Source organism: Xenia sp. Carnegie-2017, unplaced genomic scaffold (assembly GCF_021976095.1).
Source record: "Xenia sp. Carnegie-2017 unplaced genomic scaffold, XeniaSp_v1 HiC_scaffold_16, whole genome shotgun sequence".
In the NCBI taxonomy this organism is placed as follows: Eukaryota; Metazoa; Cnidaria; class Anthozoa; order Malacalcyonacea; family Xeniidae; genus Xenia; species Xenia sp. Carnegie-2017.
In genome coordinates this window covers 11,238,424-11,262,352 of record NW_025813469.1, presented here as the reverse complement: position 1 = coordinate 11,262,352, position 23,929 = coordinate 11,238,424, and the positions used below count along the sequence as shown (strand labels likewise).

General features: G+C 35.7%; 4 protein-coding genes and 1 long non-coding RNA gene across 5 annotated transcripts; all 5 read right to left on the bottom strand.

Moving 5' to 3' along the window:
• Positions 1-2,886: 2,886 nt before the first annotated feature.
• On the bottom strand, positions 2,887-3,861 carry LOC124436071 (kelch-like protein 12). The gene is made up of 2 exons (XM_046985998.1): positions 3,420-3,861; positions 2,887-3,284 (listed from the first exon to the last, which is right to left on the bottom strand). The coding sequence occupies exons 1-2, from the start codon at positions 3,859-3,861 to the stop codon at positions 2,887-2,889; spliced, it is 840 nt and encodes a 279-aa protein (XP_046841954.1).
• A 1,268-nt stretch (positions 3,862-5,129) lies between these two features.
• Positions 5,130-5,546, bottom strand: LOC124436070 (E3 ubiquitin-protein ligase NRDP1-like). The gene has a single exon (XM_046985997.1). It carries the CDS (start codon positions 5,544-5,546, stop codon positions 5,130-5,132), a length of 417 nt encoding a protein of 138 aa, XP_046841953.1.
• A 6,499-nt stretch (positions 5,547-12,045) lies between these two features.
• Positions 12,046-16,309, bottom strand: LOC124437447. The gene is made up of 2 exons (XM_046987422.1): positions 14,989-16,309; positions 12,046-12,494 (listed from the first exon to the last, which is right to left on the bottom strand). The coding sequence occupies exons 1-2, from the start codon at positions 16,229-16,231 to the stop codon at positions 12,208-12,210; spliced, it is 1,530 nt and encodes a 509-aa protein (XP_046843378.1). The 5' UTR covers positions 16,232-16,309; the 3' UTR covers positions 12,046-12,207.
• Positions 16,310-17,751: 1,442 nt separating this feature from the next.
• LOC124436069 lies at positions 17,752-18,360 on the bottom strand. The gene has a single exon (XM_046985996.1). The coding sequence runs from the start codon at positions 18,358-18,360 to the stop codon at positions 17,752-17,754; it is 609 nt and encodes a 202-aa protein (XP_046841952.1).
• Positions 18,361-22,911: 4,551 nt separating this feature from the next.
• Positions 22,912-23,505, bottom strand: LOC124437472. Its single transcript, XR_006945713.1, has 3 exons — positions 23,331-23,505; positions 23,121-23,251; positions 22,912-23,048 (listed from the first exon to the last, which is right to left on the bottom strand). It is a non-coding gene; the product is annotated as an uncharacterized LOC124437472 (long non-coding RNA).
• Positions 23,506-23,929: the final 424 nt, after the last annotated feature.

Here is a 23,929-nt window from a genome sequence, read left to right as displayed (position 1 = left end):
GGGGGTGAGCTGGTAACGAAAAGACGTATAACAATGTAAGCGTCTATAATTTAGGGTGATCTGGTAGTGCAGCTATTGATGGTTGTGTAGAAAGTTGAAACTTTTTTACAGTCTATTGCATCGAGCGCGCACTACATAATTTACTTTGACCTATACTTTGTAACCATGATACCATCATTGCAAAGATGAAGAACGGCATTAACTTTGGATTCATGTCAAGCTATATCGTTGTTAGACAACTCATGTTCTATGGACGAAGACAAACTATGTATACACAATGTCAGGCATTGCCGTGTGGTGAATAAGAACAATGAGGTAACCTTGAGGTCACCAACATCTAGTGTTGCGTAGCGTCATGGAAAACAAATGTCGTTCTTTTAAGATTACACACGATTTTATGCATATTTTTTTACTTGTCTCTTTTCACCATTGATTATAGTTCAGTGGTTTTGACTTAGCTGACATATTGTTTATTAATTTTTATTGTTCCAAGAATTTTTCATTATCTTTCCAAGATCCTACCAAGATCCTTCTAAGATCAAGCAAAAACTTGATAGATCTTGCATAATTTGTAAGATTTTTTGCATGACCTTGCCATGACCTTACAAGATATTTTCATGACTTTGCCGTGATCTTACAAGATATTTACATGACCTTGCGATGATCTTACAAGATATTTTCATGACCTTGCCATGACCTTACAAGATATTTTCATGACCTTGCCATGACCTTACAAGATATTTTCATGATCTGGCTTTCCAAGATCAGTCTATCTTAGACCAGGCAAAAATTGCCATATAATGGATGATCGTACAAAATATTTTCACGATCTTCCCACGATCTTCTTAATGCCATGCAAGAACTTGCCAAAATATCACAAAAATTCTTTATGATCTTTCCTAGATCTCACTTTGATCCCATAAAGATCTTGCTAGCGCATTTATTTATTGATTAAGAGAACGACATTTCATACATGTCGGAAAACAGTTTCGAGAGAAAAGTAGTCGAAGATATAGCAAAACGTTCGTGACATAAAATCAAAGCAATGTTTCAAGCAAATTAGAAAGTGTTGGACAGTTATTGGGTCATTGCTTGAACACAAAGTACAAATCACTTACTTTAAATCTCGCATAAGTTTAATGTAAATAATATTGAATATTTAATATTATTTGGACAATGTTCATTCATGACCCAACTACTTCATTCTACCCTCGTGTACGCGTACGTACCTATTTTTACTTTTTTCAGTTTGTTTCTCCTCGATACCAACCGTAGGTATAAGTAATAAATTATTTGCCATGTTATATTCATTTTAGTGAATCGTTTAATATTAATATTTAAGAGATATTAAACCAATCACTTGTGATGAATTGTTCAAAACTCAAAAGTATTACAAAATCGGGAGAAAGAAAAAACACAATATGTATGAAGAAATAAAATTTTCATTCCATCGTACCCAAGTCGTTTCCTGATTGGTAACTCTCGACAAAAAATTTCAGTAAAACGTGCTGAAAACATGACTAAAGTTTGTTAAAAACATGACTAAATCTACTGAAGCATTAATTCAACGTGATCGAAACGTGACTCAAAACAAAATGCTTGGCGTTTTTCTGACCACGGTACTTGTTGTACGATTTAGTAGGTGTCATTTTAAAGTTTCGTTCAATAACTAAAAAAGAAACATTTAAAATATCCATGTCTTTATGTTAGTGTTTTTTTACAGCGTTATAAACCAATCTTCAGTATGTTGGAAAACTATAATGAACAAGTAAAGTAACCTTCAGTATGTAGGAAATCTATAATGAACAAGTAAAGTAACCTTCAGTATGTTGGAAATCTATAATAAACAAGTAAAGTAACCTTCAGTATGTTGGAAATGTACAATGAACAAGTAAAGTAACCTTCAGTATGTTGGAAATCTATAATGAACAAGTAAAGTAATCTTCAGTATGTAGGAAATCTATAATGAACAAGTAAAGTAACCTTCAGTATGTAGGAAATCTATAATGAACAAGTAAAGTAACCTTCAGTATTTTGGAAATCTATAATGAGCAAGTGCTGTATTTACTAATAAAGTGTTGGATTTACTACTGAATGGATAATCCCAAAGGTGATTTGGAAGTAGGTCTTAAAATATTTATGAAACAAATATTTTGCTGCATACATAAATTATATTTCCATTGAAAAAACCTTGTGACAGATTTTCGCACAGATTTTTTCATTCTCAAACACACCCAGTGACGTCACTGGATGAAATTCTTAAGCAGAACTTAAAGTAACAGTTAAAGTAACATATCAGTAAATATATCTGATAACTCAAGCTCTTATGTAATGTGAACAGGTTGTGTGATTGGCATTTCTCATGCGCATGCGTTATAACTACTTTTGATGTTAATATAATATAGTAAAGAGATCAGCCAAATGTCGTTGTCATGTATGGATCTAATTTGTTGGCAACTTTAGGATATAAAGATTTTTGCGCTTTGAAGACGATAGACATTTTTATTACCTTTTTTAAGTTTTCATCAAATCATTTATTTGTCACACCTCATGTTAGGGAAATGAAAATTGTTTTAAAAAATATGCTATGTAAACTTGGCAGTGATTTTGATTTTGATGAACAAAGCCTTTACAAAACCACAAGACAAATCCACACACTGCAGTTTGAAGTTTTTGTAAAGAAACTATAGCTATAAATTTTCTTTTTCCTCAGTCAAAAGTAAAATATTAAAGTCATTTATTTCATCAGAAGTTTGTGGTAGTAATGAAAGGTTATATGGATATTGGAGGTTTCCATATTTAATTTTAAGCATTTTTTGTTTAACTTAATATAAACAAGTTTTACTGAGTTATGATGTTCTGATTATTTAAAGAACATTTTCTTGCTTATAAATACTTCTCTCCAGAAGGTAAAACTTCAGCAATGGCAGCATATCGTGGTTCATTCATTGAAGGAAGATATATCCATGAATAACTGCTACCCATTCTAAAACACTCCACCGTTTTAAGATATTCACGATTATCATTCAGACCTCCCATGACAACAATTGTATCACCAGTTATAACTGCACAACACTTAAATCTCTTTTCTAACATGGATGGTAAGACTGTAATCTTACATGTCTTAGTGTCATACATGATAACACTGTTTGATATTTTGCTATGATCGTAGCCTCCAAGAAGAACAACTTGATCTCTCCATCGAACAGTTGCCATTCCACACAATGGATGAGGTAATGGAGGCAATTCCTTAAATGTAAAAGTCCTTGGATCAAACTGCAAAACTGAAGAGAAAACTTCTCAATCTTTTCCATATCCTCCATAAATAAGAACTTTATCATCAACAACTTCAGCTCCATAGTCACAACTCTAGGGTTCAGGCATATGACACAACTTTTTCAAAACATAAGATGTTTTACCTCTAATCTTTATTTCACTAATTTGATCCAATGTTGTATGTTTATCATAATCATATCCTCCAATGTGAAAGATTTGTTGTTTATAAACAACAGTTTGATAAGGAAGCATTGCGGGAAATGTCTTCCATGCCAAAGGAAACTTATTAAGATTCAATGTCTCAATTGACTTGCATTCGTTACCTCCAAAAACAAATAAATTATCATTATAAATAAATGATGAAGCATACTTGTGTTCATTTTCCATTGATGCAATGTTAAACCATTTCTCCTCCTTCCATGAAAATATTTCAACACTCCTGTTTTGGTAACCTCCAGCAATCAAAATATCACATTTTACTGAGTTCATCACAATTTCAATTGATGATGTCAATGTTTGAACATGTTGTTCATTTATGTTCAATTTTTCCAGCATTTGAAACATCGTGGCTTTCATTTGTTCCATTTCTTTGGTCACTGTAGAAAGATTTTGTTGAACATCTTTCATTTCTTTCCTTGATTCCGTCATTTCTTTGGTCACTGTAGAAAGATTTTGTTGAACATGTTTTATTTCTTTCCTTGATTCCATCATTGCTTTGGTCACTGTAGAAAGATTTTGTTGAACATCTTTCATTTCTTTCCTTGATTCCGTCATTTCTTTGGTCACTGTAGAAAGATTTTGTTGAACATCTTTTATTTCTATCCTTGATTCCATCATTTCTTTGGTCACTGTAGAAAGATTTTGTTGAACATCTTTCATTTCTTTCCTTGATTCCATCATTGCTTTGGTCACTGTAGAAAGATTTTGTTGAACATCTTTCATTTCTTTCCTTGATTCCGTCATTTCTTTGGTCACTGTAGAAAGATTTTGTTGAACATCTTTTATTTCTATCCTTGATTCCATCATTTCTTTGGTCACTGTAGAAAGATTTTGTTGAACATCTTTCATTTCTTTCCTTGATTCCATCATTGCTTTGGTCACTGTAGAAAGATTTTGTTGAACATCTTTCATTTCTTTCCTTGATTCCGTCATTTCTTTGGTCACTGTAGAAAGATTTTGTTGAACATCTTTTATTTCTATCCTTGATTCCATCATTTCTTTGGTCACTGTAGAAAGATTTTGTTGAACATCTTTTATTTCTATCCTTGATTCCATCATTTCTTTGGTCACTGTAGAAAGATTTTGTTGAACATCTTTCATTTCTTTCCTTGATTCCGTCATTTCTCTGGTCACTGTCGAAAGATTTTGTTGAACATGTTTTATTTCTTTCCTTGATTCTTTCATTTCTTTGGTCACTGTAGAATGATTTTGTTGAACGTCTTGAGTTCATCAACATTTCAACTGGTGATGTTGATGTTTGAACATGTTGCTCATTTATAGTCATCTTTTCCAACATTTGAAACATCAAGGCTTTCATTTCTTTCATTTCTTTGGTCACTGTAGAAAGTTTTTTTGAACATCTTTTAATTCCTGGGTCACTGTAAAAAGAGTTTGTTGAACATCTTTTATTTCTTTCCTTGATTCCATCATTTCTTTCTTTAATTCCATTATTTCTTTTGTAGACTGACCAGATACATTAATTTTTTTTATTTATTTCATTTCTATCTTGATACATTTTTTCATTTATTTTAACCTTCTGCATTTTCACTTTTTCAACATGATCAAAACTTTTTTAAAACATTTCTCTAATCTCTTCGAAGTCGTGAGAAGGAAGCTTTCTGTATTCACATAACTCATTTAATCTTGTCTCGTTTGTTTATCTCCTTGTCACAACGTTCATTAGAACACAACACTGGAGCAAAACCACAACTTTCAACATGTCTTTCAAGATCTTCAACGTTTATAAATTCAGGACAACCACGACTAGCGTAATGGCAGTTGATCTTTAACATTGAAATCATATTATTTATAACACGCGCTGGAAGAAGTGTAGCTACAGTCAAATTATCTTGACATTGAGGACATCTTTGTGCATTGACTCGTAGATGTTCTTCGATACAAGAACAGCAAAAGATGTGTTGATTGTGTTGACACATTCTGGCATCTTTAGCGATGTTAAGGCAAATTGAACAGTGAAAATTTTCATCAACAGCATTCTTAAATCTCGATTCATCATATCCACTTTCGTTATTATGAGAACGATAGGCCATTTTTATACGTCTTCACTTATAATTCAGCGTGAAAATTAATTCAAATGTCGACGATAAAACAGAATAATGAGTAACCACCCCCCACCCGGGATCCCCCTGGGCATTTGCCCTGGAGACCTTTCTCGGGGGTCGGGAGTTTGCTCGTAAAAGAGACCCTGGGGAGCCGGGTATTTACTCCGGCAATAATACCCCGGGGATTTCATACCATTTGTGTACGCGAGTCGCGACTATTGATTTCTATTAATCGGGACATTAAGTACCGATTCCCATCTCCTGGTATCCAGACGGACCATCGTATGGTTTTTTTCCTTACCCAGTTGCTGATGTAAAGAGACCTTGGCGAGTGGAGGATTGCGAAACATGCACGGGAGTTTGCTATGGGCATTATGTCACCGATGTGTCAAAGCTGCTAAATTTATATGCAGTTGGCAAAGCTATAAGGAGCCGGCCGCCGTCTGAAATACTGGCAGACTTTCACAAGAATCACAGTGGTGGATGTGTAGAGGATACTGACATAAGCATGCTTGCCAAGAAATGTTTGCTGTCAACCAAAGATGTTAAATTGTGGCTTCAGCACTTGACGCAAATTTCTGTGAACAGGAAAAGAGGTGCTGGAAAAGCAAAAGCAACAAGAGAAAAGCGGAGCAAGGGAAAGGAACTCAGGAACGAATTTCTTTTACTACAATTATTTTTTATAGGATCTCTCATATATCTTGTTTAATAAATTATTAAAAAGTGTTCCTAATTTTCGTAATTTAAAATTAATTGGTCCCGGAGCGGGGCATTTGCCATTGGCAGCTTGCCTGGGGGCTGAGTATTTGCCTTCTTGCCTTTCCCCGGCAGGGGGGAAATTGAACTATTAAAACGAAAAAAATCAAATTCCCGGGGGGATGGTAACTCTTGGAATTGACTAATGCATAATGCAATAAAGCAGATCTACAAAGCACATAAACAATATTTAAAAAATAGGTACAATCGCGTTCACAATCTTGGCATAGTGGTAGTTATCGATTGGATAATGATTTCAACCTGCTATCTTTTCTTTATACAACGTAATTTTATCCTGTGGATAGCTATCTACTGTATAGAAGATTTTCCCACTGGATATGACTTATTTATAAATACTTATTTAAAGGTCATTTAAAAATACTTTGGCCCCATGATACTTGTTCTTTATCGGTTATTTTGAAAGGCATGGGGACTAACTATACTGATTCTTGAGTTATATTTGTTAAGTCTACCGAAAATTGATGTAGGTGTACGTTCAAGGTCATAGAATGCATCTTGTTTCTTTTATATAACGCAAGGATCATGGCAAGGCCTTATATTTTATAAAATGCGCAGTTTTAGTTGGAAAACGGGTAGTTTTAAACTCTAAAATAGACAGTTCAATTAAATTATCGAGAAAATATGTTAGACTAACCAAACGTTAAAATGACAAAACATTCAAATTATATTGTCTTGTTTATTTGTAAAACAAACTAAAAAGTTTGAGCGTCTTAGTTTTGAAGTAAAATAATAATAATTAAAGTTTATAGTTGTTTGGTTCTTCAGAAATAAATTAAAAGCCACAAATTATTAAATTGAATTCATCTTGTTGTTCGCATTCATTTTTTGCAAACATAGTAATTTTTTTCTAATTGTGCTCTCAAAAAACTAAAAATGCCATTTTTATAGACCTGACTTTCATATTTTATAAATCGTTCTGGCGTTTTCTCTGCAAAATTACCAGATCCTCCTTAACGTAAGACGTTGGATTTGGAGCAAAGGCAGTTCTGAGTAATTTTAAAATGACTGCCTTTATGAGGTGCATAACGGCAGTAACATTAAAGTTGATGCCATACAACACAAACATCTGTTCTTTATTTGCTTTTTAAGCCCCTTTCTTAAAGTTGCCAACTCCCCCGTCCATTGTTGTATGCTGCTGTTATTCAATCAAATAACTGTTCAGTTCTCACAAACACATATCTGAATAAATTTTTTACACACTTTTTATATATTTGTGCATCATTAACCCCTTGCATGGAGGTAAATGTAAACACTCTGGGGCCCGGTTGCACGAAACTTGGATAGCATTATCCATTGGATAGCAAAAATTTTCAAACTTGTTAAAAAGATGTTTATATTTTTCTTACAACAAAGTAATTTTGTAATCTGAAATTGATGGTCACAACCCCTGCATGAAGTTGATGGTCACAGCCCCCCGGCATAAAGTTGAAGGTCACAACTCCACTAGCATAAAGTTGAACATTTTTGTTATTCAATCAATCAATGGTCCAGATATTTTATGTTTAGAGTGTGAATTAAAACAAGTGGCAAATGAGATCATATTTTCAAATGAGTTCAAACCAGGTGGGTATAAACAAACATAAGGAAAATTTCACTCTCGAGGACATTTGTTTCAATGTTTTGTATTTGTTTCATTGAACAGAACCAATAGATGTGTCGATGATCGATGACTTAGTTTCAGCTGAAGGTACAGTGAAAATTTATGTTATCTTATTATTATATCATGTTTTATCCTGAAAAAGTAAGGGGTCACATAACCCATTTTGGCCACAATATTCCTGACTTTTAGACTTTCCATCTCACTGAGCCACTTAGTAAGGGATACATCCACAGGGATACAAGTTTCCATTTGCCCTCATACAGGTCTCCATTTGCCCTCATACAGGTCTCCATTTGCCCTCATACAGGTTTCAATTTGCCCTCATACAGGTTTCCATTTACCCTCATACAGGTTTCCCTTTTCCCTCAGTTTCCATTTACCTTATAGAGGTTTCCTTGCCCTCATCAGGTTTCCATTAACTCTTGTAGGTTTCCTTTGCCCTCATACAGGTCTCCATTTGTCCTCATTCAGGTTTCCATTTGCCCTCATACAGGTTTCCATTTACCCTCATACAGGTTTCCTTTCCCTCATAAGTTTCCATTAACCTCATATGGTTTCCTTTGCCTCATAGGTTTCCATTTGCCCTCATACAGGTCTCCATTTTCCCTCATACAGGTTTCCATTTACCCTCATACAGGTTTCCATTTACCCTCATACAGGCTTCCTTTTGCCCTCATACAAGTTTCCATTTACCCTCATACAGGTTTCCCTTTGCCAAAATACAGGTTTCCATTTACCTTCATACAGGTTTCCCTTTGCCCTCATACAGGTTTCTATTTGCCTTCATACAGGTTTTTATTTAGTCTAGAACATTATATACACTAACATTTTCCATGTGTACAACTTTTTTATTGATAGTTTTGGCTCCTCTTCTTCGACTCTCCCCACCAGCCGGAGATGCTGACATTACCTTCAATCAGACAAGCTCCGAAGGCTTCTGTGATCTATTTGACATTCCAAATCTTGAGGCGATGCCTGCTTTTCCAAGTGTCTCTGCAACATAACCATCGAAGACCATAACATTTCTACTATTGTACTGACATTGTAAAGTGTTGTGTCATGTATCATAAGAGACGTGATGATCGAACCCCCTGGATTTGTTCGTATCGGACCCATGTTCCAGGAGGGGAGGTTAATTGGCATGCGCAAAATAAAGGATCGGATATACCTGTCTTTTCAACATAAACTTGCAAACCTGTCTCTGTTTACTCGCTTTAGTTCGTATCAATGACATCTTCCGGGAGAGGAGGTGAATACACGAAATGATATCAGGGTGGGGTGTACCTTTATGTTTACCTTTACGTCCATCTTATGTCTACGTTTATATCTATCTATCTAACTCACCGCAATTGACCAGTGAGCGACTTGTCATATATTACAAAATGAAATCGTTTAATTGCTTAAAATTATCAGGTAGACAAGATTCGTAGAAAAATTCCCTTACCTCATCTATAAAATTTTCCTTTTCTGCTCATGTTATGTGTCCTCACTATTTAATATTAATTGCACCAAATATTCCAAAATAACGATGGTAAGCAATGATGGATGTAAACAATTTTGTAACCTCTCAATTCAACAGATGTCAGGTACCAAAATGCCCGAAAATTTACGTGATCCTTACGTTACGAAATGCACAATGACGTTACACTAATGTCCGCTGACGGTAAAGAAATGCGCTTTGGTTACGAAAGTGCTCTATGATCATTACACAAATGCCCGACGGTAAAGAAATGCGTGCTTTGGTTACGAAAGTGCTCTATGATCGTTACACAAATGTCCGCTGACGGTACAGAAATGCGTGCTTTGGTTACGAAAGTGCTCTATGATCATTACACAAATGCCCGCTGACGGTAAAGAAATGCGTGCTTTGGTTACGAAAGTGCTCTGTGATCGTTACACAAATGTCCGCTGACGGTACAGAAATGCGTGCTTTGGTTACGAAAGTGCTCTATGATCGTTACACAAATGCCTTTGAGGTCACCAACACCTAGTGTTGCGTAGCGTCATGGAAAACAAATGTCGTTGTTTTAAGATTACACACGATTTTGTGAATATTTTTTTACTCGTCTCTTTTCACCATTGATTATCGTTCAGTGGTTTTGACTTAGCTGACATATTGTTTGTTATTGTTTATTGTTACAAGAATTTTTCATTATCTTTCCAAGAACCTACCAAGATCCTACCAAGATCCTTCTAAGATCAAGCAAGAACTTGATAGATCTTGCATAATTTGTAAAATTTTTTGCATGACGTTGCCATAACCTTACAAGATATTTTCATGACCTTTCCATGACCTTACAAGATATTTTCATGACCTTGCCATCATCTTAAAAGATATTTTCATGATCTAGCTTTCCAAGATCAGTCTATCTAAGACCATGCAAAAATTGCCAGATAATGGATGATCGTACAAAATGTTTTCACGATCTTCCCACGATCTTTTTAATGCCATGCAAGAACTTGCCAAATATCACAAAAATTATGATCTTTCCTAGATCTCACCTTGATCCCACCAAGATCTTGCTAAGCGCATTTATTTATTGATTGAGAGAACGACATTTCATACATGTCGGAATACAGTTTCGACAGGAAAGTAGTCGAAGATATTGCAAAACGGTCGTGACATAAAATCAAAGCAATGTTTCAAGCAAATTAGAAAGTGTTGGACAGTTAATGGGTCATTGATTGAACACGAAGTACAAATCACTTACTTTAAATCTCGCATAAGTTTAATGTAAATAATATTAAATATTTAATATTATTTGGACAATGTTCATTCATGACCTAACTACTTCATTTTATACTCGACATTCTACCCTCGTGTACGCGTACGTACCTATTTTTACTTTTTTCAGTTTGTTTCTCTTCGATACCAACCGTAGGTATAAGTAATAAATTCTTTCCCATGTTAGATTCATTTTAGTGAATCGTTTAATATTAATATTTAAGAGATATTAAACCAATCACTTGTGATGAATTGTTCAAAACTCAAAAGTATTACAAAAAATCGGGAGAAAGAAAGAACACAATATGTATGAAGAAATAAAATTTTCATTCCATCATACCCAAGTCGTTTCCTGATTAGAACTCTCGACAAAAAATTTCAGTAAAGCGTGCTGAAAACATGACTAAAGTTTGTTAAAAACGTGACTAAATCTACCGAAGCATTATAGAGCGTGATCGAAACGTGACTCAAAACAAAATGTTTGGCGTTTTTCTGACCACGGTACATGTTGTACGATTTAGTAGGTGTCATTTTAAAAGTTTCGTTCAATAACTAAAAAAGAAACATTTAAAATATCCATGTCTTTATGTTAGTGTTTTTTTTACAGCGTTATAAAGCAATCTTCAGTATTTTGGAAAACTATAATGAACAAGTAAAGCAATCTTCACTATGTTGGAAATCTATAATGAAGAAGTGAAGTAACCTTCAGTATGTTGGAAATCTATAATGAGCAAGTGCTGTATTTTCTAATAAAGTGCTGGATTTATTACTGAATGGATAATCCCAAAGGTGGTTTGCAAGTAGGTCTTAAAATATTTATGAAACAAATATTTTGCTGCATACATAAGTTATTTTCCATTGAAAAAACCTTGTGACACATTTTTCGCGCAGATTTTTTCATTCTCGAACACACCCAGTGACGTCACTGCATGAAATGCTTAAGCAGAACTGAAAGTAACACTTATCAGTAAATATATCTAATAACTCAAGTTCTTATGATGTAATATGAACATGTTGTGTCATTGGCATTTCTCATGCGCATGCGTCATAACTACTTTTGATGTTAATATAATATAGTAAAGATATCAGGCAAATGTCGTTGTCATGTATTAATCGAATTTGTTGGCAACTTTGGGATTTAAAGATTTTTGCGTTTTGAAGATAAAAGATATTTTCATTAATATTTTTTAGTTTTCATCAAATCATTTATTTGTCACACCTCATGTTAGGAAAATAAAAATTGTTTTAAAAAATATGCTATGTAAACTTGGCAGTGATTTTGATTTTGATGAACAAAGCCTTTACAAAACCACAAGACAAATCCACACACTGCAGTTTGAAGTTTTTGAAAGGAAACTATAGCTATAAATTTTCTTTTCCCTCAATCATTAGTAAAATATTAAAGTCATTTATTTCATCTGGAATTTGTGGTAGTAATCAAAGGTTATATGGACATTGGAGGTTTACATATTTAACTGTTCTACTTAATATAAACAGGTTTTACTGAGAGTAATAATGTTCTGATTCTTTAGAGAATAATTCTGTGCTTATAAATAGTTTTGTCCAAAAGGTAAAATTTCAGCAATGGCTCTACCTCGTGGTTCATTCATTGAAGGAAGATATGTCCATAAAGAACTACTTCCCATTTCGAAACACTCCACTGATTTAAGATCTTCACCTTCATCATTCTCACCTCCCATTACAACAATTGTATCACCTGTTATAACTGCACAACATGATCTTCTCTTTTCCAACATGGTTGGTAGGACTGTAATCTTACCTGTTTTGCTGTCATACATGATAACACTGTTCAAATATTCTCTTCTATCATAACCTCCAAGAAGAACAACTTGATCTCTCCATTGAACTGTTGCCACTTCAGCCCATGGATGAGGTAATCGAGGCTTTTCTTTAAATGTAAGAGTCCTTGGATCAAACTCCAAAACACTGGACGAAACTTTGCCATCTTTTACCCATCCTCCAAAAATAAGAACTTTATCATCAACAACAACAGCTCCATGGCTACAACGTGGTTCAGGCATATGACACAACTCTTTTAAAACATGAGTTGTTGTACCAGTAATCTTTATTTCACTGATCAAATCTGATACTTTACCATTAATGCATCCTCCAATGAAAAGGATTTGTTGTTTATAAACAACAGTTTGATTATACCAGCACTCATAAAGAAACTCTGTGGGAAATTTTCTCCATGTCAAAGGTGACTGTTTTATATTTAATGTCTCCATTGACTTGCAGCGTGATCCTCCAACAACAAATAAATTATCATTATAAATGAATGATGAAGCACCGCTGTGTTCATTTTCCATTGATGCAATATTAAACCATTTCTTCTCCTTCCATGAAAATATTTCAGCACTCTTGAAGGAACCATGTGGGTAACCTCCAGCAATCAAAATATCTTCTTTTCCTGAGTTCATCATTCCCTCAATTGATGATGTCAATGTTTTCACATGATGTTCATATATATTCATCTTTTCCAACATTTGAAGCATCATGGCTTTCATTTCTTTCATTTCTTTGGTCACTGTAGAAAGATTTTGTTGAACATTTCTTATTTCTCCTTTCGATTCCATCATTTCTTTCTGTAATTTGGTGTTTTGGTTTGTCAGTGACTCCATTTTTCCATTTATTTTATCAATTGGCATTTTACTTGATCCTCAAAACTTTGTTGAAACATTTCTTTTATCTCCGCAAAATCGTGAGAAGGAATCTTTCTGTATTCACATAACTCAGTTTCATGTTTATTCTTGTCTCGTTTGTTTATCTCCTTGTCACAACGTTCATTAGAACACAACACTGGAGCAAAGCCACAATTTTCAACATGTCTTTCAAGATCTTCAACGTTGATAAATTCTGGACAACCACGATCAGCGTAGTCGCAGCTTATCTTAAACTTTGAAATCAAGTTGTTTACAAAACGCGCTGGAAGAAGTGTAGCTACCGTCAAATGATCTTGACATTGAGGACATCTTTGTGCATTGACTCGTAGATGTTCTTCGATACAAGAACGACAAAAGATGTGTTCGTTATGCTGACACATTCTGGGATCTTTAACGACGTTGAGACAAATTGCACAGCGAAAATTTTCATCAACAGCAATTTGAAATCTCGATTCATCATATCCACTTTCATTATTATTAGAACGATAGGCCATTTTTATACGTCTTCACTTATAATTCAGCGTGAAAATTAATCCAAATGTCGACGATAATGGGATAAAGCAGATCTACAAAACACATAAACAATATTTTAAAAATAGGTATACGCGTACACAAGTTTGGCATCGTGGTAGTTATCGATTGGATAATGATTCAACCTGCTATCTTTGCTTTATACAACGTAATTTTATCCTGTGGATAGCTATCTACTGTATAGAAGATTTTTTCACTGGATATGACTTATCCATTGGATAACTTGTCCGACTTTGATACAACTGGTCCCAGGACTAAATTTGCTATTTGGCTACGTCACTTTTGGTGTACATAAAAAAGAAGATCTTCAGAAATAGGTTTATTAAAAAATTTCAATACCTGCAGTGGTTGTGCCATGGTGTGGACATGCCCAGCCCAGTTTCATTTAGAAAGATTAACCATTCTCATTAATTTGTGTAGTGGGATTTTATTTCTAGAACCTTGTTTGCATTTTAATTAAATCATTTACAGTACCTATCACACCTTATGCTAGAGTAAATGAAAATTGTTTAATTAATAAATATGCTATGTAAACTTGGCAGTGATTTTGATTTTGATGAACAAAGCCTTTACAAAACCTCAAGACAAATCCACACATTGCAATTTGAAGTTTTTGTAAAGAAACTATAGCTATAAATTTTCTTTTTCCTCAGTCAAAAGTAAAATATTAAAGTCATTTATTTAATCAGGAATTTGTTATAGTAATCAAAGGTTATATGGGCATTAGAGGTTTACATATTTAACTTTAAGCATTTTTTGTTTAACTTAATATAAAAAATTTTTACTGAATAATAATGCTCTGATTGTTTAAAGAACATTTTCTTGCTTATAAATACTTTTGTCCAAAAGGTAAAACTTCAGCAATGGCTCCATATCGTGATTCATTCATTAAAGGAAAATATGTCCATGAAGAACTACTTCCCATTTCAAAACACTCCACTGATTTAAGACATTCATGTTTATCATTCTCACCTCCCATGACAACAATTGTATCACCAGTTATAACTGCACAACATCCCCATCTCTTTTCCAACATGGATGGTAAGACTGTAATCTTGCCTGTATTACAGTCATACATGAGAACACTGTTCAACGAGCCTCTTCCATCATTACCTCCAAGAAGAACAACTTGATCTCTCCATTGAACTGTTGCCATTTTCATCAATGGATGAGGTAATAGAGGCATTTTCTTAAATGTAAGAGTCCTTGGATCAAACTCCAAAACACTGGATAAAACTTTGCAATCTTTTCCGTATCCTCCAAAAATAAGAACTTTGTCATCAACAACAACAGCTCCATGTTCATACCGTGGTTCAGGCATATGACACAACTCTTTTAAAACATGAGATGTTGTACAAGTAATCTGTATTTCACTGATCAAATATGATGGTCCTTTGCCAGGAATGTATCCTCCAATGAAAAGGATTTGTTGTTTACAAACAACAGTTTGATGATGCCAACATTTATAAGGAAGCTCTGTGGGAAATTTTCTCCATGTCAAAGGTGACTGTTTTATATTCAATGTCTCCATTGACGTGCACCATAATCCTCCAACAACAAATAAATTATCATTATAAATAAATGATGAAGCACAGCTGTGTTCATTTTCCATTGATACAATCTCAAACCATTTCTTCTCCTTCCATGAAAATATTTCAGCACTCTTGTAGGAACAACCATGTACACCATTTCCAGCAATCAAAATATCTTCTTTTCCTGAGTTCATCATTCCCTCAATTGATGATGGCAATGTTTTGATATGTTGTTCATTTATATTCATCTTTTCCAACATTTGAAGCATCATGGCTTTCATTTCTTTCATTTCTTTGGTCATTATAATAAGATTTTGTTGAACATTTCTTATTTCTCCTTTAGATTCCATCATTTCTTTCTGTAATTTCGAGTTTTGGTTCGTCAGTGATTCCATTTTTCTAGTTATTTCAGTCAGCTGCATTTTCTCTTGCTCCTCATGATCAAAACTTCGTTGAAACATTTCATTAATCTCTTCAAAGTAGTGAGATGCAGTCTTTCTGTACTCACATAACTCAGTTTCATGTTTAATCTTGTCTCGTTTGTTTATCTCCTTGTCACAACGTTCATTAGAACACAACACTGGAGCAAAGCCACAATTTTCAACATGTCTTTCAAGATCTTCAACGTTGCTAAATTCTGGACAACCACGATTAGCGTAGTCGCAGCTTATCTTAAACTTTGAAATCAAGTTGTTTACAAAACGCGCTGGAAGAAGTGTAGCTACCGTCAAATGATCTTGACATTGAGGACATCTTTGTGCATTAACTCGTAGATGTTCATCAATACAAGAACGACAAAAGATGTGTTCGTTTTGCTGACACATTCTGGGATCTTTAACGACGTTGAGACAAATTGCACAGCGAAAATTTTCATCAACAGCATTCTTGAATCTCGATTCATCATATCCACTTTCATTATTATTAGAACGATAGGCCATTTTTGTACGTCTTCACTTATAATTCAGCGTGAAAATTAATCCAAATGTCGACGATAAAAGAGAATATGCAATAAAGCAGATCTACAAAACACATAAACAATATTTAAAAAATAGGTACAATCGCGTACACAGGCTTGACATAGTGGTAGTTATCGTTGGATAATGATTCAACCTGCTATCTTTGCTTTATACAACGTAATTTTATCCTGCTGATAGCTATCTACTGTATAGAAGATTTTTTCACTGGATATGACTTATCCATTGGATAACTTGTCCGACTTTGATACAACTGGTCCCAGGACTAAATTTGCTATTTGGCTACGTCACTGATGGTGTACATAAAAAAGAAGATCTTCAGAAATAGGTTTATTAAAAAATTTCAATATCTGCAGTGGCGGTGCCATGGTGTAGACATGCCCAGCCCAGTTTCATTTAGAAAGATTGACCATTCTCATTATTTTGTGTAGTGGGATTTTTTTTCTAGAACCTTGTTTGCATTTTAATTAAATCATTTACCTATCACACCTTATGCTAAAGTAAATGAAAATTGCTCAATTAATAAATATGCTATGTAAACTTGGCAGTGATTTTTATTTTGATGTTAAGTTTTTGTAAAGAAACTATAGCTATAAATTTTCTTTTTCCTCAACAAACAAAAACAAACAAACAACATTTATATACCGGCCAGTATTAATCCCCGCTAGGGGGGTTGACCGGTCCATGAATTTTTCCACGCCAAACGTCTCTATCTCTCGCCATATCTCTCGTTATACCCATCGCCTTCATATCACTGTTCACAGCATCCATCCATCTCTTTCTCGGTCTACCTCGTTTGCGGACTCCATCAACATTCATATGCAACGTTCTACGAATTTCAGCACTTTCTTCCCTCCTTTCCACATGCCCAAACCACCTCAAACGCTGGCGCCTTTACCCAATTCTCGATACACTCAACACCAACTCTTTTCTAATCTCTTCACTTCGAATCCTATCCATCAACGTTACACCACACATCATCCTAAGCATTCTCCTTTCCGTCGACGCCAATCTTCTCAGGTCCTCTGCTTTCGGCGCCCAACACTCTGCTCCATATCCCAAAACACTTCTAACACATGCCTTATACAATTCTCCCTTCTGCTTCAACGAAGTCGACTTTCCGCACAACATTCCCGACAACTCTAAACTCCACCACGCTGCTTGAACTCTGTTCCTCACCGCTTGCTCGCACCTCCACCATCATTTAGCACATCGCCCAGATATTTAAACTCCAATACACCTTCCAAACTCACGTCACCCAGTTCAAACCGTTCAATCGCGACTCGCCCACCACTTCGACACGTCCCGCACTCAAAATCAGTTACTTTGTCAATGCACCACGGACACCTGAACATCTTCCATGAACCCACTTACTGCATTTCCCACATTATCGAATTCACTCCAACTCTTTTCCCACACACACCACATGGCCATTTATCGCTGTCCTTCACCTCCACCTGCCTCGAGCATCTCATGCCCTTCGTCTTTGCCTCATTCACTTTCAGTCCCTTGACTTCTATTGCCGTTTTCCATTCTCGGTACCATTCCATGACTTTCTGCTTCGACTCCGCCACCAAGACAATGTCATCTGCATACAACAAACACCAGCATCCTTCTTTTTTTCTCACTTCCTCTGTTCGTACATCCATCACACAAGCAAACAGTAACGGCGACAAGACTGAACCTTGATGAACACCAACTTTTACCTCAAAAACACCAGATCTAACACCTTCCTCAGTAACCACCGCCTCTACACCTTCATAAGTCTCCATAACTGCCTGAACCATATTCTCTGTCACACCTTTCTTACGCAGCGCGTACTCGATCACCTTTCGAACTCTATCAAACGCCTTCTCCAAATCTACAAACACCATATACAATTCTCTGTCCTTCTCCAAAATTTCTCCTGCAGCTGTCTCAACATAAACACACGCATCCGTCGTTCCTCCCCGGTATGAATCCATACTGCTCTTCCCCATCCGAACAACTTCCTCAACCTTCTTTCAAACACTCTCTACTATCTTCAACGCATGCTCCATCAGCTTAATAGTCCTGTAATTCCCACATACCGTCGCTGCTCCTTTTCCTTTGTACAGCGGGACCACTAGACTCTTTCTCCATGTACTCGGCATCTTTGAGCCCCTCAAAACCTCGTTCGCTACATTACACAACTCTCTACGCATAGTTCATTGTCCAACATTCGCATACTCCACTTCACTGGTCCTGTTGCCTTTCCTTTCATCTTGCGCAGAGCCGCCGCCACCTCATCAACAGTATTATTTCCACGGCCCCAAACTTCATCCGCTTCAACTTCTCCATTCATTCTTCTACATTCATCAAACGGTCACAGTACGCCCTCCACACTTTAACCACACCCAACTCCCCATCGTGGTTCTGCACGCCGGGAGCACCAAAATATCGTTCTTCCTTGCTTTCTAGCCGTTCTAAACAATCGTCCATTCTCCAGAGATGATTTTTCGATAAGTTTTCGACCTTTTCGCGCTTTTTTGAACCCGATAATCGATCTCATCTGCTTCAGTCCGCGATTCTCCACCTTTTAATGCCAACTTTTCGCCAATCACTTCGCTGACTCGTTGATCCACCACTTTGCCTGTTCTTCATTTCACCGTTTTACTTATACATCTTCTCCGCTGCCGTTAAAACACCTCCTCCACGTCCATCGCTCCTCCACCGTCTCACCCTCAACATTCAATGTCGTAATTTCGTCACGGAAACACTGCTTCCCTTCATCTGATCGTAACTTCCATAGCTTAAGCCTGCCTTTACCCTCAACCTTCTCCCTTCACCTTCCTGATTCTCCAGTCCATGACCAGCAGCTTGTGCTGGGTCAGACATTCTTCTCCTGCAATCACTTTTGCATCCTTTACGTTTTTCCTCTGTTCTTCATTCACCAGTATATAATCCACCACCGTCCTACTGTCACCAGATTCATACGTCACAAGCTTGTTTTCTTCCTTTATAAACCACGTATTCACTACCACCATCCCACAACTTGCTAACCCAATATCGCCTCGCCTTCAGCATTCATATCACCAACTCCAAAACCTCCATGCGCACAGTATCCTTTTCTACGCTTCCCACATGACCGTTCCAATCACCAAGCATCACACATCGCCCTCTAATGTCTGCTCTCACTGCATACACGCTGTCGTAGAACTTTTCCTTCTCCTCCGCACTTCGTCCACCTGCGGAGCATACACCACAACGAAACTCACAACTTCGGCCTCATAACTACATCAACTCTCAGGACTCTGTCCGAACTCTCTCTTCACTGCTACAACCGACTTCGCCCAATCCTCTCTTATCGCAAAGCCAACACCATTCGTGCCACTTCCGTTTCCCTTCCAAAACCACTTAAATCTCGCTCCATTATCTTCACCCTTTATGACTCTCGTACCTTCACCTTTAAACCTACCTCCTGAAACCCACACACATCAACTTTCCTTCTCTTCAACATGTCCGCCACTTCTGCACTCCTTCCTTCATTGTCCCAACGTTCACTGTGCCTACCCAAGGGTGACACTTCCACCAACATTCGATCCGAGATTCTTCGCACCCCTGCCCACTGAAGGGCTGCCGGGACTGGGTCCATATCTTCTTTTCCAAAGTTCATGAATTTTGTTGGAGCAAAAGTTTTACGGTAGGATGCCCTTCCTTACACCAACCCCTTTTAGTCGTCTTTTACGACACGCAGAGGATACGTTGGCGCAATTCTAAGCCGGCAACCACACGGCAAAAGTAAAATATTAAAGTAATTTATTTCATCTGGAATTTGTTATAGTAATCAAAAGTTATATGGGCATTAGAGGTTTACATATTTAATTTTAAGCATTTTTTGTTTAACTTAATATAAAAAAATTTTACTGAATAATAATGCTCTGATTATTTAAAGAACATTTTCTTGCTTATAAATACTTTTGTCCAAAAGGTAAAACTTCAGCAATGGCTCCATATCGTGATTCATTCATTAAAGGAAAATATGTCCATGAAGAACTACTTCCCATTTCAAAACACTCCACTGATTTAAGAAATTCATGTTTATCATTCATACCTCCCATGACAACAATTGTATCACCAGTTATAACTGCACAACATCCCCTTCTCTTTTCCAACATGGATGGTAAGACTGTAATCTTTCCTGTATTACAGTCATACATGAGAACACTGTTCAACGAGCCTCTTCCATCATTACCTCCAAGAAGAACAACTTGATCTCTCCATTGAACTGTTGCCATTTTCATCAATGGATGAGGTAATAGAGGCATTTTCTTAAATGTAAGAGTCCTTGGATCAAACTCCAAAACACTGGATAAAACTTTGCAATCTTTTCCGTATCCTCCAAAAATAAGAACTTTGTCATCAACAACAACAGCTCCATGTTCATACCGTGGTTCAGGCATATGACACAACTCTTTTAAAACATGAGATGTTGTACAAGTAATCTGTATTTCACTGATCAAATCTGATGGTCCTTTGCCAGGAATGTCTCCTCCAATGAAAAGAATTTGCTGTTTACAAACAACAGTTTGATGATGCCAACATTTATAAGGAAGCTCTGTGGGAAATTTTCTCCATGTCAAAGGTGACTGTTTTATATTCAATGTCTCCATTGACGTGCACCATAATCCTCCAACAACAAATAAATTATCATTATAAATAAATGATGAAGCACAGCTGTGTTCATTTTCCTTGATACAATCTCAAACCATTTCTTCTCCTTCCATGAAAATATTTCAGCACTCTTAAAGGAACCATGTACGCCATTCCAGCAATCAAAATATCTTCTTTTCCTGAGTTCATCATTCCCTCAGTTGATGATGGCAATGTTTTGACATGTTGTTCATTTATATTCATCTTTTCCAACATTTGAAGCATCATGGCTTTCATTTCTTTAATTTCTTTGGTCATTATAGAAAGATTTTGTTGAACATTTCTTATTTCTCCTTTTGATTCCATCATTTCTTTCTGTAATTTCATGTTTTGGTTCGTCAGTGATTCCATTTTTCTAGTTATTTCAGTCAGCTGCATTTTCTCTTGCTCCTCATGATCAAAACTTCGTTGAAACATTTCTTTAATCTCTTCAAAGTAGTGAGATGCAGTCTTTCTGTATTCACATAACTCAGTTTCATGTTTAATCTTGTCTCGTTTGTTTACCTCCTTGTCACAACGTTCATTAGAACACAACACTGGAGCAAAGCCACAATTTTCAACATGTCGTTCAAGATCTTCAACGTTGATAAATTCTGGACAACCACGATTAGCGTAGTCGCAGCTTATCTTAAACTTTGAAATCAAGTTGTTTACAAAACGCGCTGGAAGAAGTGTAGCTACCGTCAAATGATCTTGACATTGAGGACATCTTTGTGCATTGACTCGTAGATGTTCTTCGATACAAGAACGACAAAAGATGTGTTCGTTATGTTGACACATTCTGGGATCTTTAACGACGTTGAGACAAATTGCACAGCGAAAATTTTCATCAACAGCAATTTGAAATCTCGATTCATCATATCCACTTTCATTATTATTAGAACGATAGGCCATTTTTATGCGTCTTTACTTATAATTCAGCGTGAAAATTAATCCAAATGTCGACGATAAAAGAGAATAATGCAATAAAGCAGATCTACAAAACATAAACAATATTTAAAGAAATAGGTACATCGCGTACACAAGCTTGGCATGGTGGTAGTTATCGATTGGATAATGATTCAACCTGCTATCTTTGCTTTATACAACGTAATTTTATCCTGTGGATAGCTATCTACAGTATAGAAGATTTTTTCACTGGATATGACTTATCCATTGGATAACTTGTCCGACTTTGATACAACTGGTCCCAAGTAGTTATGGTGCAGGTATGGTCCCGGAAGTAAACGGAGCTCTTACCCGTGTCAATTAGTTTCCAGTCCTAGGAAGTAAACAGGGCGCGCGCGTGTAAACCGGAAACGATAAAAAATGAACGAAGGTTGCCATTGGATGACATGATTAATTGAAACACGATAAAACTTAATTAAAATTGTCAATTGTTTTCTATTCTTAAAGCAATATTAGATCCGTTTTCTTGTTTCTTTTGCAAATATAAAAAAAGGAGAACACGTTACAATTTTATTGAGTTGAAGTTATTTGGTAATTTTTGTCTTACTAAAACGAAAATGGCTTTAAAAGTAGACATTGAGCAGGCAAAGAAAGTGAAGAAATCGTCCTTCGAATTTGAAGATGAGAGCCATGTTTTAGATGAACGCCAAAGCAATATACAGAATAAATTGTTAAAGTGCTATGCTACTGAAATTGGTTTTAAAATATACGAAATTGATGAGGAAGAAGTGATGAAATCCTTCTTTGATAGTTTACAAGACATGACTGATAGTAAATGGGCTAGAACTTATCAAGTACACTTGTAATGATTGGAGAAATATATTTTGACAGAAAAAGAACAAATTAGAACATGAGACGTTGATATTCTTAAATACATTTTATTGAAATAAACATTTTATTGAAAGAAACTAGCAACGATCACTCTAAAATAAAAAGAAATCAATCTTACTGACTGTTCTACTGTATCACTTTTCAAAAGATAAAGAATTATAAAAATGCATACTCAAAAAAATCTTCTAAGAAGCGATCAACATCTTCGTCAAAACATCTAGAGTATAAAGCAATGGACATTGCATAAAAAAAAAACACGACTGCAACATTCAGAAAGCATATTAATTACTTGACTTTAAAGCCTATCGGACATTTGAATGGCAAGCATTCTACTAGCCTCTCTTCAAACCAAAGATCGATGTACGTTATGCCCACAGCTCGGTAGACAAATCACCCATAGGTGGCAGTGTTCACACTGGCCTAAAACAATGAACAAAATCGCAACTTAAATTTTCTAAAGTCATATGTAACATTGAAATTGTATTCCAATTCAACTTACTTAAAATCGGTCTAATGGTGTTTTGTGTAGCCATTCTAGCTGTTGGCTTTCTTTGCTGATGCCTTCGCCGTTTACTTGCCTGAGACTTTGTGAGTGCTTTTACATGCACATTATTGACATAGGCTCTTTTGTTAGCAGTAATTTTCCAATGGATCGATTATTTCTTTGGCATGCGTGCGTTCATGCAGATTGAATGAAGGCATTAAAGTATTAAAACAGTAAATTAACTCGTATGTCTGCAGGCCTAATGTATTTCAAACACCGCCAATTAAGATTGTGAAATAACGTGCAAGGTCATTGTCAGTTTTGGTTTGGAAAAAATATTATGTATCATAACTGTCTTAAAAATTATAGCTATGAGTCTTAACAATTATTATCTCTGCAATTTTTAACTTGTCATTATACTATGAAAACAAGCAAGAAGAAATTTTTCATCATTCGTGTGGAGAAAGAATTTTGATGGAAATATGATTAAAAGAAGCCTTAATCAAACAATTAAAAAATGCAGACAAAACTTAATCCTTGAGGTAATTATAATCGTTATGTATGGACGGGAGGCTAAAACAGAGAAAAAAACCTTTGTTTTTTGAAAAATACCC

What these genes read in the sequence shown, in the direction of transcription:
- LOC124436069 (XM_046985996.1), bottom strand. Translation starts at nt 18,360, where the DNA reads ATGGGGAAGAGCAGTATGGATTCATACCGGGGAGGAACGACGGATGCG.
- LOC124436071 (XM_046985998.1), bottom strand. Translation starts at nt 3,861, where the DNA reads ATGGAACAAATGAAAGCCACGATGTTTCAAATGCTGGAAAAATTGAAC. An exon ending in TAGTGAAATAAAGATTAGAG is followed by an intron (nt 3,285 to 3,419) that starts GTAAAACATCTT and finishes TTTTCTCTTCAG; the next exon opens with TTTTGCAGTTTGATCCAAGG.
- LOC124437447 (XM_046987422.1), bottom strand. Translation starts at nt 16,231, where the DNA reads ATGTGTCAGCAAAACGAACACATCTTTTGTCGTTCTTGTATTGATGAA. An exon ending in TCAAGTTGTTCTTCTTGGAG is followed by an intron (nt 12,495 to 14,988) that starts GTAATGATGGAA and finishes TTCTTCTTGGAG; the next exon opens with GTTATGATAGAAGAGAATAT.
- LOC124436070 (XM_046985997.1), bottom strand. Translation starts at nt 5,546, where the DNA reads ATGGCCTATCGTTCTCATAATAACGAAAGTGGATATGATGAATCGAGA.